The sequence below is a fragment of the Cyprinodon tularosa genome, unplaced genomic scaffold, assembly GCF_016077235.1.
Source record: "Cyprinodon tularosa strain WSP-4 unplaced genomic scaffold, ASM1607723v1 ctg37, whole genome shotgun sequence".
In the NCBI taxonomy this organism is placed as follows: Eukaryota; Metazoa; Chordata; class Actinopteri; order Cyprinodontiformes; family Cyprinodontidae; genus Cyprinodon; species Cyprinodon tularosa.
In genome coordinates this window covers 3,261,516-3,277,596 of record NW_024039085.1, presented here as the reverse complement: position 1 = coordinate 3,277,596, position 16,081 = coordinate 3,261,516, and the positions used below count along the sequence as shown (strand labels likewise).

The 16,081-nt window shown below is 35.7% G+C and overlaps 1 protein-coding gene across 1 annotated transcript in view; it reads left to right on the top strand.

Annotated features, from left to right (window-relative positions):
• Positions 1–16,081, top strand: part of eys (eyes shut homolog) — a 248,419-nt gene that overhangs the window by 96,296 nt on the left and 136,042 nt on the right. The window contains exons 24-25 of the mRNA XM_038296242.1: positions 2,107–2,228; positions 4,083–4,342. Coding sequence (XP_038152170.1) covers positions 2,107–2,228; positions 4,083–4,342 — 382 coding nt within the window. The remainder of the gene's footprint in view (positions 1–2,106; positions 2,229–4,082; positions 4,343–16,081) is intronic.

The window sequence follows — 16,081 nt, the reverse complement described above, 5'->3', positions numbered from 1 at the left end:
TTAGAGACATATTGCATTGCTGACATAGATATGTCAGAAACAAAGACTTTGACTGTGTTTTTCCCCTTTCTGTCTTCTATTTTATGCACCAACAATAATCGGAAGCAAAAATAGTAATAATAATAAATCAACACATTGGTAAATGTTTAAACACTCAGCCTGTTTCAGAGGTAGTAACATTTGCTAAGTTGCGGTATAAGTAACCTTTAGTTTGCACAATTCTTTTTACCTTTACTTAAGTAATATTCTTATGAAGTATCCCTACTCTTATTTGAGTTGATTTGCCCACTCTTAGTAATATAAATTAATGAAAACAAAGATGTGACCAAGAGTTGTTGATTTAATGTTTTCTTCTGCCTGATGTCCCATTATATTAATTAAGCATAAAGTTAAGAGTGTACGTTCTCACTGAAAATTATTTACCTTGTTTTAACTTATAATTATACATAATGAGTGCTGTTAGAATTTGGCTCCTAAGATGTTTGAAAAAAAAAATAAAAAAATTGGAGAAGTACTCTGCCTGAATTTATTTAGGGTTCATGTTATTTTGTTATACTACTATTTTTGTTTTGCTTTTTAAAATACCTGAATTTATTTATTTACTATAGTGCTTTCTTTTTGATCATATCAGGATTTTTTTTATATTAAATCTTCTAAACTGTTACACTTACATTGAGTAGTAACTTAGTTGTAAGTTAACCTTAAAAAAGAAGCTATGAAAAAAGCACAGACTATAGCATAAGACCTCGTGGATTTCTAAAATCAGGTATTACAGTAAATAATGACAACTTATAGCAATAGCCTATGTATTTTTGAAGGTACTTTTTAAAAGAAAAAGGGGGTTAGGGTCTGCAATTTTTCATCTTCTAACATTGAAAAAAATCCACTAAAATTAAATAGAACTGAACCGAATATGCAAAATAAAATGCTATCATAGTCATTTTTGCTCTTATTGTTATGGTGTTTTTTATGATATGTATTATTATTCAAATAGTGACAGTATTAAAAAAAAAACTTTTGTAACGTTGTTTACAGTACATCTATTTGTCTCTGTGAACACTGCATCCCGGTGAGCTTTAGCTTATTTTTCAAAATTACAGCCCCTGAAGGTGACTTACCAGCAAAAAGAAAAAGATTATGCTTTTTGCTCATGGTAAGGAATTAGAGTCTCCTGAAGCTATCTAATTTATCACTGGATGACGGCATTTTGCTTCTCTGCCTTTTGAGCCTATATTGTACAAATTATATTATACCATTCAAATGCTTCCCTTCAGTACATGAAAAAAGGATTAGCATGTATTTAACAAAATGCATCTTTAGACCTTAAAAGGTATTGGGAAATAAGGATTCCCAGCAGCTCTGTTTTCATCAGTAATGTATGCAAAAGGATTGTTAATTAACCTTGTGTAACAGAAAGTAAACGACAAAAAATATTTATTTTGCATTCTTTGATCTGGTATCATAATACAAATATGAATAAGTGACAAGTGGTTTACATACTTATTCAAATCCACTTGATTTAAATAGAGAAATATATGACCGTTTCTGAGACTACACTCTGTAAAGATATTTTAGATTTTTTTTATGCTAATAACAATCAGAAAGCCTGATTATAAAAGCATGCTTATAAAATCCCATATGATGTGTGTTGAATGGCACTGAAAAAACAGGCCTTTATATTGTCCGTAGGGTGGTGAGTAGGAGGAATACATCTGCATAGTAGTAATAGGAAAATACAAGAATGCTTTAACTGTTTCTGCTGAACCAGATTTCCGCAGGAAAGATTTTGTGTTATCAGAAGTAGGAAGTTTCATTATGCTTTTTTTATCCGACTGTTTTTGTTTTTTTATACTTTTAAGAATTGCATCTTTTCTTTTTCTTTATTTTAACTTGCATAAATAGGTGGATAAATTTGTGGGATTTAAAATCTGCTGCGTAACAAATGGATTAACAGCTTCTACAAATACAGTATGCATTACTTCAAAAATATGACACCCTCTTCAGTCTTTATCTTTACGTAAAACAACTTCAATACCAGCTGCAAATGTGTTGAAAGGGTCCCCTGTTGATCTAAGGATATCTCTTTTTTTTTTTTTTTTTTTGCAGGGCTACGAGTGTGTATGTCATTCAGGCTGGGAGGGGAAGTACTGCCAGCAAGAAATTGATGAATGTTTATCACTGCCCTGCAAAAACAATGCCACCTGCAAAGATCTTTTCAACGGCTACAAGTAGGTTATGCTATTTGGCTTGAGGGCACAGTTCTCAAGGGTCACATTGGATATTTAATAAATGCAAAAAAAGAAGCTGTTTGGAGATAGCAATATATCCTTCTACTGACAGCAGGGGTAATGAATTGCAGATGGCGGGTAAAACAAATGAGACAATCAATATCTCACAGCATGAAAAGGGTTTCAGGGGATCAGGTACTCATTGGAGAAGAAAGCCAGTGTTGCAACTTCAGCTTGTGGCCCTCTCTCACAGGAAACATATAAAAGTGCTTCAGGTGGAAGAAGTTGGGATTTGGATAAATATGCAATGTGTAGTGGTTTCCAGTTTTCTAGCACTCAATAGCACTAAGTGAAAGATCCATCTGGCATTAAAGCAGGTACTTTAGATTCACTGACAAACACACACCCTCTTGTATTCTGTTTCTCTATCCTGTCTCTCTATGTTATGCATGCAAGCATTTCTTTTTAAGTTTGGCACTCTAACCTTCCATTGTAACTCAGACCATGTTTAACACACCTGAATCAAGGGAAACGAGTTGCCGTCTTATCCCTAAGATTCTTTAACATATAGCTAGTAACCTTATTATGCGATCCAAATGTGTTGATAGAGAGTCAAATATAAACGTTAGAAGAAGAGGGATGTCGACGACTGTTTGACACTTGTGGTTTACCCTCAGTTTGCATTGCGGCTGTCTCTACTACGCTCTGCTTGGTTTCAAACTCCACTGCAAATACTCAATGAAAAAAATAATACTGTACCTATGTCCCTGTAAAGATGGTCATCTGGCAAAATTGTGTTTTTTGCCGGGTGCTGCACTCAGGTGTAATCAGTCTGCACTGATAACTTTGCACCAAAAATAAACCCAAAAATCACAAAATTTGTGTTTTCAAATAAGTTGTCGAAAAAAATATTAGATACTCTTAAAGACCATGCTATTTTGTAGAATAGGCAAGTATATTTTGGTCTATATTAGCAATTTCCCACAATATTGTTGTGCATTATTGGGCTCTAAACATTACTTAAGATGAAAAAATATTGAAAAACATTGTTGTGCCTAAGTGATCAGCAAATTGCTTCTCTGCACTTAATGTATCCACTTATTGTAAAACCTGGATGTAAAAAAAAAAAAACATTTGCTTCCATAAAATTGCACTTTGGTTTATTCTGTGATCTGTAGATTCTTATGAAAGCACCCCTGGGCTCTACATTGCAGTGGAGTGAGCCAGACACATTCTTAACAAGGAAATCAGGGTTGTAGAAAAGTTTGCAAGGAGGTGTGACATAAATTGTGGGTTAGGGTTTGCTTTAAGGTGAACCTCTGCGACACTTTGCAAGTCTGTTGCAACCTGATTGGTTGTTTTCAGGGACCGCCCTGTATTTAGGTCCGGCTATTCTCCAATTACCCCCTTCCGTCCCTACTAAATAAAGCTCCATCACTCCATATTGCTGCCACTATCCTATCACTCAAGCATAGATAAATATAAACATGATATGCAGGGGTATATTCTTTCCATGTGTAATATTTTGCACTTTAACCATAAAAGTACACATAACTTTAAGGTGGACTTAATTTACACCTAAACTGATTTCTGTAAAGAATTGGTTTGGGGTATTACAGTAAGCATTTAACATAAATCTAAAAAAATAAGTTTATGGCTGTAATGTGACAAAAGTAAACAAGCCCAAATAATATAAATACCCTTGCACATTGCTATATTTTATAAAGTTTGTAACATGCAATGCACTGTACTAAAGTACTAAGAATATACCTAATGTGCAGTTTATACAGTAATAGTTCTAACCGTTACTCACTTACCTCTACAGCACAATTTCTCCTGCTTGTTGTATCCAAGGTGTTTATGTTCACCGGGTTGGACAGGTGTGGACTGTGCACTGGATGTGAATGAGTGTGATTCTGGACCCTGTCTAAATGGAGCTCAGTGCACACAATCAGACATACCTGGGGAGTTCTCCTGCACCTGTTCCCCCTTCTTCACCGGCTTCCTGTGTGACTTGCCGTATGACCCCTGTGACTCCCTCCACAACCCCTGCCTGCACAACTCCACCTGCCTGACATGCTCCGATGGAACAGCCTCTTGCAGATGCCCAGCTGGTGAGTGAACACTTTGCACTAACCTCAGAGTAGCAGAGCTTTATTTTTAGTCATTATTACACATATTTATTTAAAAGGTTGCTGTAAATCTTAATTATAAATAGCATATTTAAAAAAAAGGCTATATTACTTATTTACCTTTCATGTGGAATACAGGTTTTCTGTAAGAAAGTTACTTAATAAGAGACATTAAAGCAATACTAGAGAGCCAAGGACTTGTTTGTTCTTTTGCTCAACTCCCACACTCTCTAAAAGCTGCATCCGTACTGCAAAAACAAACCTCGAGCTGTGCAAATGAAAATTATCACTTATGAAATTGTTGTCAGACTGAAATATCTTACAAAAAAACCCAATAAATTACACATTAAAGAGAGAGAATGTTTGCCAGCAGAACACATAAGACGATGCCATTGATTTAAATACAAATGTAATACAGTGTTCTTTTTTTGATTTACCACCAAAATACCATTGGTGGGATTTGTTCCGATGCAGGTCAGTTGTTTGTAATTTAGTTTGTTTTTAAAGCGAATATTCCATTTGCTCTCTCAGTACCACTCCGGCTTTGAAAGGTCAGTATTTCGATTTATTCTTTGTCTAAAAAAAATTAAAAATCTGGCCACAAATCATTTCAATAAAAAAACAATTTGTTGAAAAATATTCCACATAGGATCAATTTAACATTACAGAAAAACATTAATAGGTCTACCTTGACTGTTATCTTCATAAAAGTGCATCAGTGAGGAAAATTGACTCCTGGCAGGGAGAATTACAAACATTGAGGACAGCTATAAGTGTCTTCAGATTCCACAGGCTAATGGCGACTATGAAGAAGCCAAACAAAGCTCCAATATCCAAATAAGGTATAAGAAACCAGATCACTGACAAGAACAGGGTCTGGGCAATCAACAGCTATGCCTTCCCGATAATCAGATACATGGAAGGGATAAAAAGTCAGTCAAGTAAGATATTCAAACCATAGATGTTATCACTAAAAAACTACTCCACCACAAAGCCAGTATACACGTGCTATATGGTAAACAAGCAGAAAAAGGCAAAGGACTAGTGAGAATTTGAGTGCCTTTTCAAGGTGTAACAACCAAGCTTCAATACATAAGGAAGATTCCCCTAAGGGACAAAGCATTCAGTAAAGTTCTTAAGACAATGAAAACTGAAAGAGAAGGAACTAAAGGATCAATCATACCAGGAATAACCCACCATTTTATGCATTAGTTGGAGACAGCTGAAGTGGCTAATATAATCAATTCCTACCAATGGCTAGAGACGGATGATCAGAAGGATTCCGGTCATTTCAGTGCACTAGCAGACCATGAGCAGCAAAGCAAGAGGCAACTACTTACAGAAAAATGGATACAAAGAAAAGGAACTGCCCCAAGATCAACAAATATACAGTAAAGGACCCCCAAACTCAGAATCTGTGGCTCTTCTTCCCTCCATAAAAGACATTTCATCCCAGCGCTGCGTGTCCCGTGCCCGAATTATTATCAATGACCCCTCACACCCCCACCATGGACTGTTCTCCTTGCTGCCCTCTGGGAAGAGGCTTCGAAGCATCTGATGCAGGTCCGGCAGATTCCGAAACAGCTTCTTCCCGACCGCCATCAGACAGTTGCACTGTTGAAAAAAAAACTCTAAATCAAGTCAAAGACTCTGCATCAAACTGACAACACCAAACCAAAACACTGCATAATTGTACCATACATATTCAATGCTCTGAACTTCCATATCAATGCATTTTGCTGAACTTTAACAAATGGAAATGTTATGAAAGCTGTACAAAACTAAATCTTGTTTTATATAAAACGTAACAAGCCGGCCTCCTGTCTGCGACACTGTCTGCAGTCACCTAAAATATGGGAAAGGTGCAGCAGAGTGTCTGCGGAGGGGGCGGGGACGTCTTTGCGTTCATTGCGACACCTACGCAGACGACATAGTTTCAAAGTATAAATCAGCCTTAAGTCTCACATGGTTTGGTCAAGGACCAGAAACTTGGGTCTGGCTGGGACCACTTAAAGAGGGGCTGCGAGAGGGAAGACTTTATTCATCTCACAGGTAGAAATTTGAGTGTCACAGCACGATTAAAAAACTAAATGAAACTTCAAACTAAAAAAAAAATGCATAATTAACAATCTAGGCACCATGGGAACTATTCCACACAGCCAAGTCAATATAGATTCCCATTCAGAGTTATTGCAGTTACTGCAAATGCAGCCTCAAAACAACTTCAAGCCAACAACTCGAGATCAGTTTTTATTTAACATCTTATCATACAACCTGAAAGCTGGAAGGAGAAAAAAGTAATGAAAACATTTAGTATCACACCTAGGAAGCCTCAACTTGTTTTTGAAAGTACTCTGAAAGGAACAGTCCAGTATGGGAGGAACAGTCTTGCAGAGCGGGCTGGAGGATTTCCCATTACAGAGGGATATGCACAGTTTCAAGAGGGAATCCTGCAACAGGACTGGCTTTCTTGTTTAGTTTGTCTAGCCTCTGTGTGTCCTCTGCAAAGCTGCTGCTAACCCAGCAGGCTTCTTCATAAATAGCTAATATCACATGTTTCTGCTCTGGCGTAGGAGCAGCATCAAAGAGAAGGGAAACAATGCAAAACCAACAGTTAATATGATTTATTAAAATCAAAACTTTGGAGTAGGGAACACTGTCTGGAACAGGAAGAAGGTCTGGATGTGGAGCTCTTTGCAGCAGGGACTGGAACAGAATCTGAAGCGGAATCCGCAACACATGTTGCGTTGATAGAAATGACCTGTGAAGAAGAGCAAAGCAGAAGAAGCAGGAAAAAAATATTTCTCCCTGAAATGCAAAAAAAGCAGAGACCTCAACTATTATGAAAGGTCTTAAGAAGCTCCCCCAGTGCTCGAAAAGACCTCAGCCTCCTGGGCAGGTTCAATCTGCCCCGGGCCCTCCTTTGAGGAAATGCATTGTTGTATGTCCTTTTCAGCTTGCTATTCAAGAGCACATTCAGGTACTTATAGGTTGCCGCCATCTTAATATTTGTTGCCAAAATGCACTAAGGTATGGGTGGGGCTGGTTTACCTCTGAAGAAGTCCATTACTGTTGGCATGTGTTTGCATGTTTATCTACGACTGTATTTATAAAGTACCCTTTGAGAGTAACAACCTTTAAGCAGGTATTAAACATATGTCTTTCAGTCCACTTGTCCGTATTAAAAGTATTTTTTTACTCGTCTTATATAATGTTGTGTTTTCATGAGCAGCAAGTGAAAGTCATCTTAATGTACACAAATACAGGTTTAAAGACATTCAGCTATTTAAGATTATCTATGCAATGTGTGTTACTCTGTGAATTAGGTTTAATCCATGTGTATCTAACAAAAAATGGTTGCATGTTAATTTCACAGCCAACGTGCCCTAGGAGATCGAAACTGCAAAAGCAAAAACAACAAATTTAACACATAAATATACTGTATGCATAAAGCCGTACAGTTCTGGAGAGCAATAATATGACTTCATTTTAGTTAAAATCCTGTTTGAATGTTATATTAGTAGTTTGTATCTTGAAATTAACCACTTTTTTTTATTTTTCGACTTCCCGTCGTCAGGTTAGGGTGCTATGAGGTTGCGCTGTAACTAATGGCTCTCTCTGTACTAAGATGAAAGAGATGTTGCCAGATATAAATAGAGCAGCTGGGTTAGTTTCAGAAAGGTTCCTTGGAGAGGAAAAGGAAATTGGGAACTGGCTGCATACATTACAACAAGAGCTTTGCGTGGGTTCGGTCGTTTTCTCTTCAGACAAGCGACTGTGACTCACTACTCTTCCTTATTATTCACCATAAATTCAACCTACATAACAGTCACAGAGCTGTTATACAACTTGTAACTTGTCATATTTACCATTCAGTATAGGTGTTAAGTCAAGTAAATTGTGTTGGCTTCAGAGTTTTCACATTTCTAGTTAGAATAAACATTTTCTGCATTTATCTTCAGATATAAGGCAAATTACATGGATAGACATCACGTGCTGAATGTTGGCAAAGTTATTTGACTTTTATTGAAGTTTCATTTATTTTTCTATTTTCTACTGTAGTTAACATTTTTGTCAGGACAATTACAAATTATTATTTTCATTTTTATGGATAAAAATTTCAGCCCTTGGGTAAAAAGTAGCTATAAAATCTGTTTGTCTAGTAAGTGGACAAAGACGTTATTTGAGTTTGTATGCTACAAAGTTACTTTAGAATTTATCCATCCTTACCGACTTTGTCCTATTGACGATTGTGAAGAGGTGAAATACAGATTCAGACTTACAGTATGTTCAGTCTAGCATCTGAGGTTGATTTAACATGAATATCTGAAATATTTACCATGGAAATAGACAGGTAAGATAGAAAATTTTATACAGAAAATATCTAGTTATTAAATTTGAGTGTACAGGAAGATAGCTTACAGGAACAGTTTGAGTTAATTGCTTTTAACTGTGGCTTGGTATTGATTTGCTTTTGAAAGTTTGAAAATGAGCATAATGGTACATGGAAAAAATCGCCAGCAATTAAGTTTTTTTTGTTGCAAGAATGTATAGATTAAAATCAGCTTCTGATATGCAGGTTCAACTGGCATCTGGAGATAGGAGAGAATACATAGAGAAGGTGATTTCAGAATAATATTGTAATAAAAACAGTCATTGGGTCTTGGCTTACCAGGGGTAGAGTTACTGGTAAACCTTTAGTAGGAAAATGTCATAAATCAGTAAAACATCCTCTTAGCCATTGATAAGGTAGTCTAAAGTTGTCAAACTCATTTCCTGAGTTCCAAAGGATGATTGCACAGGACTTAGTGGGCAGGCAGGCTACCAGTGGAGCATATAGTTAGTCCAAGGAGATCCATGATTAAACAGAATATTGTAGAAAAGAGGACAAACCACAAAACTCAACATGGCATGCACAAAGCAGAAACAGGTGGTTAACTTGACAGGAAGATCAGACTTAGAGTGGCTTACTAAGTGGCTCATCAGGAGGCTTGGTTCTACCAGTCAGGTTTACCATTAGAAAAAGACCGGCTGGGACACTGCTTAAATTCTCAGCAGATGAGACCCAGAATCTCCTAAAACCTGCTCTTATTTTGCATGAAGCTTGATCTTAGAAATTCAGTTTACTAAAGAGCTTTTACTATTGGCTGCTAAGATATTGCTGTCAACTTTGATCAGTTTGTAAACTGTATTTTTAATGTTAATAGTTTAAATAAATATTGTGACTAGAAAGACTTCAGCAGGTGTAGACCTGGATGGGTATAGGTCCGATATCTGATATCTCTGATGTCTTGCCATGTTAAAGCCGGCCATACCCCGCTGTGTTGTTTTCCAAGATTACCTAGATCCAAACTACTTACTGGCTAGATAAGCTGTCTTCCTTCAGTTAAAGGACTCTATTGCTCCTTCTCATGCACATTAAAATAGGGATATTATGTTATAGATGGATTTGCCAAATAACCGATAAACTATTGTAGGTCCAGGAAACAAATTACACAGTGGATGGCATCCCTTCCTGGGTTCTTTGTGAAGCTCACCACTGTTGCATCTGAGACCCCCCCTTTTTTTTTCTTCCTTTTAGTAAAAATGGTTTGAATCTTCAGTTTCTTTTTTCTATTTGCACTATTTGTAATGTTCTCTATTTGTTTTTGCTCTCAATGCAGTTGCTGTAAAGCTGCTTCTGTTTTATTTTTGTCCAATAGATGTCTGTATTTGTCTTAGTTTTGGGGCAGGAGGTTTAAAAACAAGAACAGAAAATGATCTGTGCAGATCATTTTAATCCTAAAATTTTAATTAGAAACATACCCCTGAGAAATCATCCCAACAACACTGCAATTTGGGAATTTTTAATGAGAAAAAAAAATCAGGTGTTTGAAAGTGAAGTTGAAAGACACATTTTAAGATATTCAAAATGAAAATGTATTAATGATGTAAATAAATATTGATGCCCACATTACTCAGAATCATGAAAAACTTAGACTTTTAAAATGGTTTCCCCCAAACCAATATCTTAACATAGCAATAAACCCATAATTTAAGAGTAAAACTTAGAAATAAGAGCTTAATCAATTTTATCTGTTGTTTTAATTTTATTTAAATGAGACCTAGTTTAAAACAATCTTATACCCCTTCTTGTAATCAATGAAAATATACCTTTTGGTTTTAGAGCAAATAGGCTCTTCTCATATTTGTTGACCGGCTTTTGATGTTTCTGCTCATAATCAAACTTGGGTAATTAGCTCAAAATAGTTTATGTTGCAAGGAACCACTTTGCTTTGCAGACTATTGTATAGAATGCACAAAATATTTAGAAACATTGTGTGGAGCGTTTACATGCAAAAAAATCAATGAGTCTCTGTGGCTCATAATATCCCCTCTGGCACTTTTGGCCAGATGGAGAGCAAACCTTTTTATTTCCATGGCATGCTACAGCAGCCTTCACCTTTGACAAGATAGAGATTGTCTTCCACTAAACATGTGGGTAATGAGCTACAGTGGAGTTATGCCAGTAAAAAATTGATACATACCGAATATAAGTCGAGAACGTACTGCCAAAGATGTGTTGAGAAAAGTCTGTTCTCCGTGCATTTCTTTCCTCCTTTCATAATAAGATTGGATAGACCAGCTGCCTCAACAGAAGTATGGGGCTCGACAGGTTTATTTGTATGGTACCATACATTGTAATTTTTACTTCTATATGCCAAACAAACATAAATAAACAAATGGAGTACAAAGAATTAATTCTATATCACTGAAAAAAATGACAAAGAACAACAGAAATTGAATGTGTGATTGTTTTAAAGAAGACCGCCATACTTGGTTTTTTAGCAGCTCTTATGTCTTTAAAGGAGAGAACCTGCCCATTATACAGTTATACAGTTGGTCATATAAAGCTTTTTCACTGCAAAACAATGGAGGTGTAAAATTATCTTTTACTGTCCTACCGCCATATCAGCAGTGAAGCAAATAGGAAAATGAAAGGATACAGGTATGCACCAAAAAAAAGATAAAAAGTTATGAAAAGAACAAAAGAAAAATCTTAAAGTTGGAATAGACTTTACCACACAGGAAACCCCACATCTAAGATAATGACACAAAAAATGTTAAAAAGAGCATATAAAGATTAAATAAAAATTACAAGTATAACAGCTGCCCATTAAAAGAAGATAGCTGTTCTTTATATACAGCATTTTTAGCATGATGTTACTACACCTTACAAGGCCAATAAACTGTAACTTTAGGTATCAATGTACCTGGGCTCAGTGATTTCACAGATCAACAGAAAAGGCCCTGAAAGTGAAGCAAAGAATACACATGTAATACTACAGCTAGCCACACATACATCAGGGCCTATATATATATATATATATATATATATATATATATATATACACATATTTTTTTTTTTTTAAGGCATTGCATGATTATCTTTATGTGGAAAATGTTTCCTTTAGAAAAAAAGGGTGTTCCCTACTGGTAAAGGGTCACAAAAAGTTTAGTAATATTTGATTACTCAGGCCAAATGCTAATCTTTCCATAAGCTTTGAAACCTTTGTTTCCAGCATGCATAACTGCTGTTTTCAAGAGGTAGGGGAAAAGCAGTAATGAACCTCATGTAGTTTTATAAAAACTAGGAAAATTAAGATGGAAACATATCAGTGTTTAACTCTAGAATGCTTCATGCTCTAAAACAAAAATGCATGATATTTTTATCTTTGAATCTAGATATCATCATACTGTAAATAGTACTAGCCATGGGAATCAGGAAATTGTTCATTTTCAGATTTTCGATTTCCTATTTCAAAACCAAAATCGAATGGCCAGCATGTGCACAGACCTGGATCTTCCTCCCCTTTAAATGCGCATTCAGTCTTAAGGCAATTAAACCAGACAGATGAGAAGTTTTTGTCACTGCAAAATAGTTTGACCATCCAGAATTCATTTATTTATTTTCTTATTTACATGACTCAATTTTTTTTAAATAAATGTATTAATTGAACTGCATTGATCTTACATTGGAAAAATTCACTCTCTGCATTTAACCAATCCCTTTGGGGAGTGGTGGGCTGCCATCATGTGGCACCTGGGGAGCAGTGTGGGGTTAAGGGTCTTGCTCAGAGACCCAGAGTGGCAGTCCGTGGATGTGGGGCTCGAACCCACAACTTCAGGATTCCAAGCTATATGTTTTAACCACTAGGCCACCACTCCCCCTTTTTTTTTTTTTTTTTTTTACTAAAGAGGGAAGCTTTGATTTAGACATTAATAATCATCAGAAGTCTCCAAAAATCCCATCTTCAAAATAAATTTGCGTAAAGGGTCCACTGTAAAACAACTTAATATGAAGATCTTCAAATGTTTTTAGTAAAGAAAGAAACTCTTTCAGATTTTTTCCTGCCAACATCATCCATGGCTGCAACGTGTATTACAGTATGAGTTTTCCAAGGTTTGGTAGATTCTACTAGAGTACTCTAAGATATTTGGCACCAGGTTACAGGAAAAATAAATAGATGAAATATATAATTAATAATTACTTAATAATTATTTTTCTAGTTTAATGCAATTTACAGCTGCATTTTCAACCATTATGTTATTTGGTCTAGTGGCTGGCTCTTTCTTTGGGAACTTTATTATTTTATGTCTTAATCTTTACAGCTAAAGAGGTGGTTTATGTGTTGAAGTTAACAGTAAATAAACCTCACTCACCTAGTTCCATGTATAGACATTTACAATCTCATCATACTTACTTAAGGAACGTGCTTCTTTATGTTTCGTTAAATTTGGTGAACATAACCTGATCTACCTATTAGGATTTATATACCTACATACAATATTTAATATTTATTATCTTCATAAAAAAGCTATATGAAATTTCAAGGATATGTTTTCGATACCACATTTGTTATGTTTGTTTCCAGCTTATTAGTTTATATTCAAAAGAAAATGTATTATTTAGCAGGGTTCCCAAGTAAAAACATACGTTGTGTTAAAGGGCCTGTGCTGTATGGTTTGAATTGCCTGTATCATGGAAAATTAAACATCGAACACCACCCCAGAACACCTAATCTGTACAGCTAGAGAAAAACATTTTCCCTTATTAATTATAGATAATGTCTAAGTAAAAAAAAAAAAAATTTTTCGGTAGCAAGAGGTCTCACTTTGTTGTTATAATTCTTTAATATGGTGTGCTAAGTTTTCAAGCACAATGTGCCACTTTTTCCCTGTAAGGCAATGCATAGAATCAGCTTAGGGATGATGAAAGTTAGAAATATAAAAAGCAATTAAATAATAAAAAAATATTTCCATAACAACTTGAAAGGTTCATTTAGGTTTTAAGGGCACAAGATTGTAAATACCAGAGTGGTTAAATTAAATAGTCCTCTCTTGAACTAAGTGCATTTGGAAATATTGGCAGAATTTAGAGTAGATGTTTAATATCTGTCTTCTTGTTAAAAATAATTAGAGACTATGTTTTCATTCTTTACTCCAGTCAATGTTTCTTTGCTTATAATATGAATAAGAAAGGCTTAAAAATGATTGGTGGATCTTCAAATAAATTAACATCTAACTAAATAACCATTTTGAAAAGGCATTTTTAGCTAGATTTGAATTGTAAAAAAAAAACTTGCCTTTTTACAAACCCTTCAAGGTTAAACTTTTAATGTTACTTGAATGTCAATAAACACAGAAAAAGACTCTTATACCAAATGCACAATAGGTTCTGATCAACATTTTAAACTTAGAGGGTAAGAACTGTGACCCAAAACTGACAGTTATGTTGCATTTTCATGTGAGCAAGATAATCCTGCACAGATTAAACCACGAGCGACATCTGACATTTGATGTGTGACAGCACACAGATGAAACCTCAGACAGAGATCCTAATCTATACGGCAAAAGCAGTGGGTTCTGCTCTTCGGTCCAAACCAAACTTCAAGTTGCAAAAACAGAAAAAGAGCAGACATTCATCATTTTCCAATCACAAAGTCAATCCAAGTGAGTTGAGTATCCACTGGGGATTATGCACAATTTCTTCTCCTCTGAGACAGTTACTGGCAGCTGCAGTTATCACATACTGTAACTCCTGCCAAATGATGGAATGGCTTTGTGGGTTTGTGCCTTGGGTGTCTCTCTCTGTTCTCTGTCAAATAGAAGCCTCCAGTCACTGCTTAGTGGTAGAAGATGCATTACATTGCATTGACATTCGAAATAGTCCCCAAGGGGCTCCACTGTGGCTTTGATAGACAGACCAGCTTGGAAAGCTGTGCTGTCCCATAATTCACCCAACATGCTGTTCTCTTTGTGGTCTCAAATGTCCCTGGATGCACTGAGGAGTGTCACACCCCTTTGACTTCTTCTTTTTCTTTTTTCTTTTTCCTTTACTTTATGAATTTATAAAAGTAATGTTGAAGATGAATTTCTTTTTACTTTATTTTCTGTTTTAGATAACTGTTACATCTGTTCATTTCTGTATCTCTTCACTCTTATGTGTGGGTTAGCCAAAATGGACATCCTTATGCTGACATATGGTGGTCAGAGCAGCTCCAAGCGTCACCTTATATGGTGATGCTGTAGGCTGTGTGAGAGGAGCCGGATGCTGACTTGGGGCTTTTGGTAGACATGTCTTGGCTGACTTTTAGATACTGTAAAATGGGAAAGCCGGTCTTCTGTCCGAACAGCATACGCTATCAGATCGACACATACTTAGTTTTTATCTAATCTAAATTAATTCTACGTCACTTTATAAAGCACAGCCAATGTTTTGATGATTTTAAACATGAAAACAAAATGTAACCAAATTGAAATCCTGCACACTTTTTTTTTTTTTAACTACCGTACTAAAGTAACTTATTTTAAATTATTATAATCTAATATGGTCTTAGCTATGGAGGCTTCTTCTCTCAACATCCCGGAAACTTCAGACGTGTCTGGCTGTTTCGACATCCAAGAAATATATAATCAAAGCAGATTTTCTTTTTTAAAATTTGAAATAAGCGTCTTTTGCTGGTCGGTACACTAGTGCTAAAACTCAATGTGGGAATAATTCTCTGCTATGCTTGTGTGCACATGCATATTAGAACAATTTAGGGCGATGTGACAGCATATGCTGTTCTGACAGAACACAGACCGAGGCTCTCTACCTTTTCAGTGGGTTCTCCCCTGAACTGGTCGAGCGTAAGGGCCTCATAGAAGGTGAGATCTTTCTCTGAAATTTGTGCTTGTATCAATGGTTTTTTAACTGTCACAGGAGTAAATTCTGTTAATGCTTAAACATGTTTTCTCCTTCGTATACACTATCTGAGAAACGATACATTAGTAAAGGAGTAATACAACAGTAAGAGCATAATTTCAATTGCTGCCATGTGTTATTTACAGGACAGCAGATTTGGAAAACAAGTAAAAAAAAAAAAAAAAAATACCAATTTCGAACTTTTGGTCTTCACCCTCTGATTCCATTGCATCCAGTACTAGAAACCCTCACCTAAATTGTATAAAAATAGTAGTCAAGACTCTAATTTTCAATTTCAATTTTTTAATAAGATTTAACAATCTTGCTGCATTTTCCTTCTCCTGTTTTTTTTTTTTTATGTGGCAGCACAGTTCATGTATTTGCAGTGCCTTTTGTGTTTGCAGCACACTTTTTATTTATAGCGCATTTGCACTTTGCTTCTCTCTATTTTCTATGATCGCAGCTATTAACAGATTGCGCAAAGAACATATGCT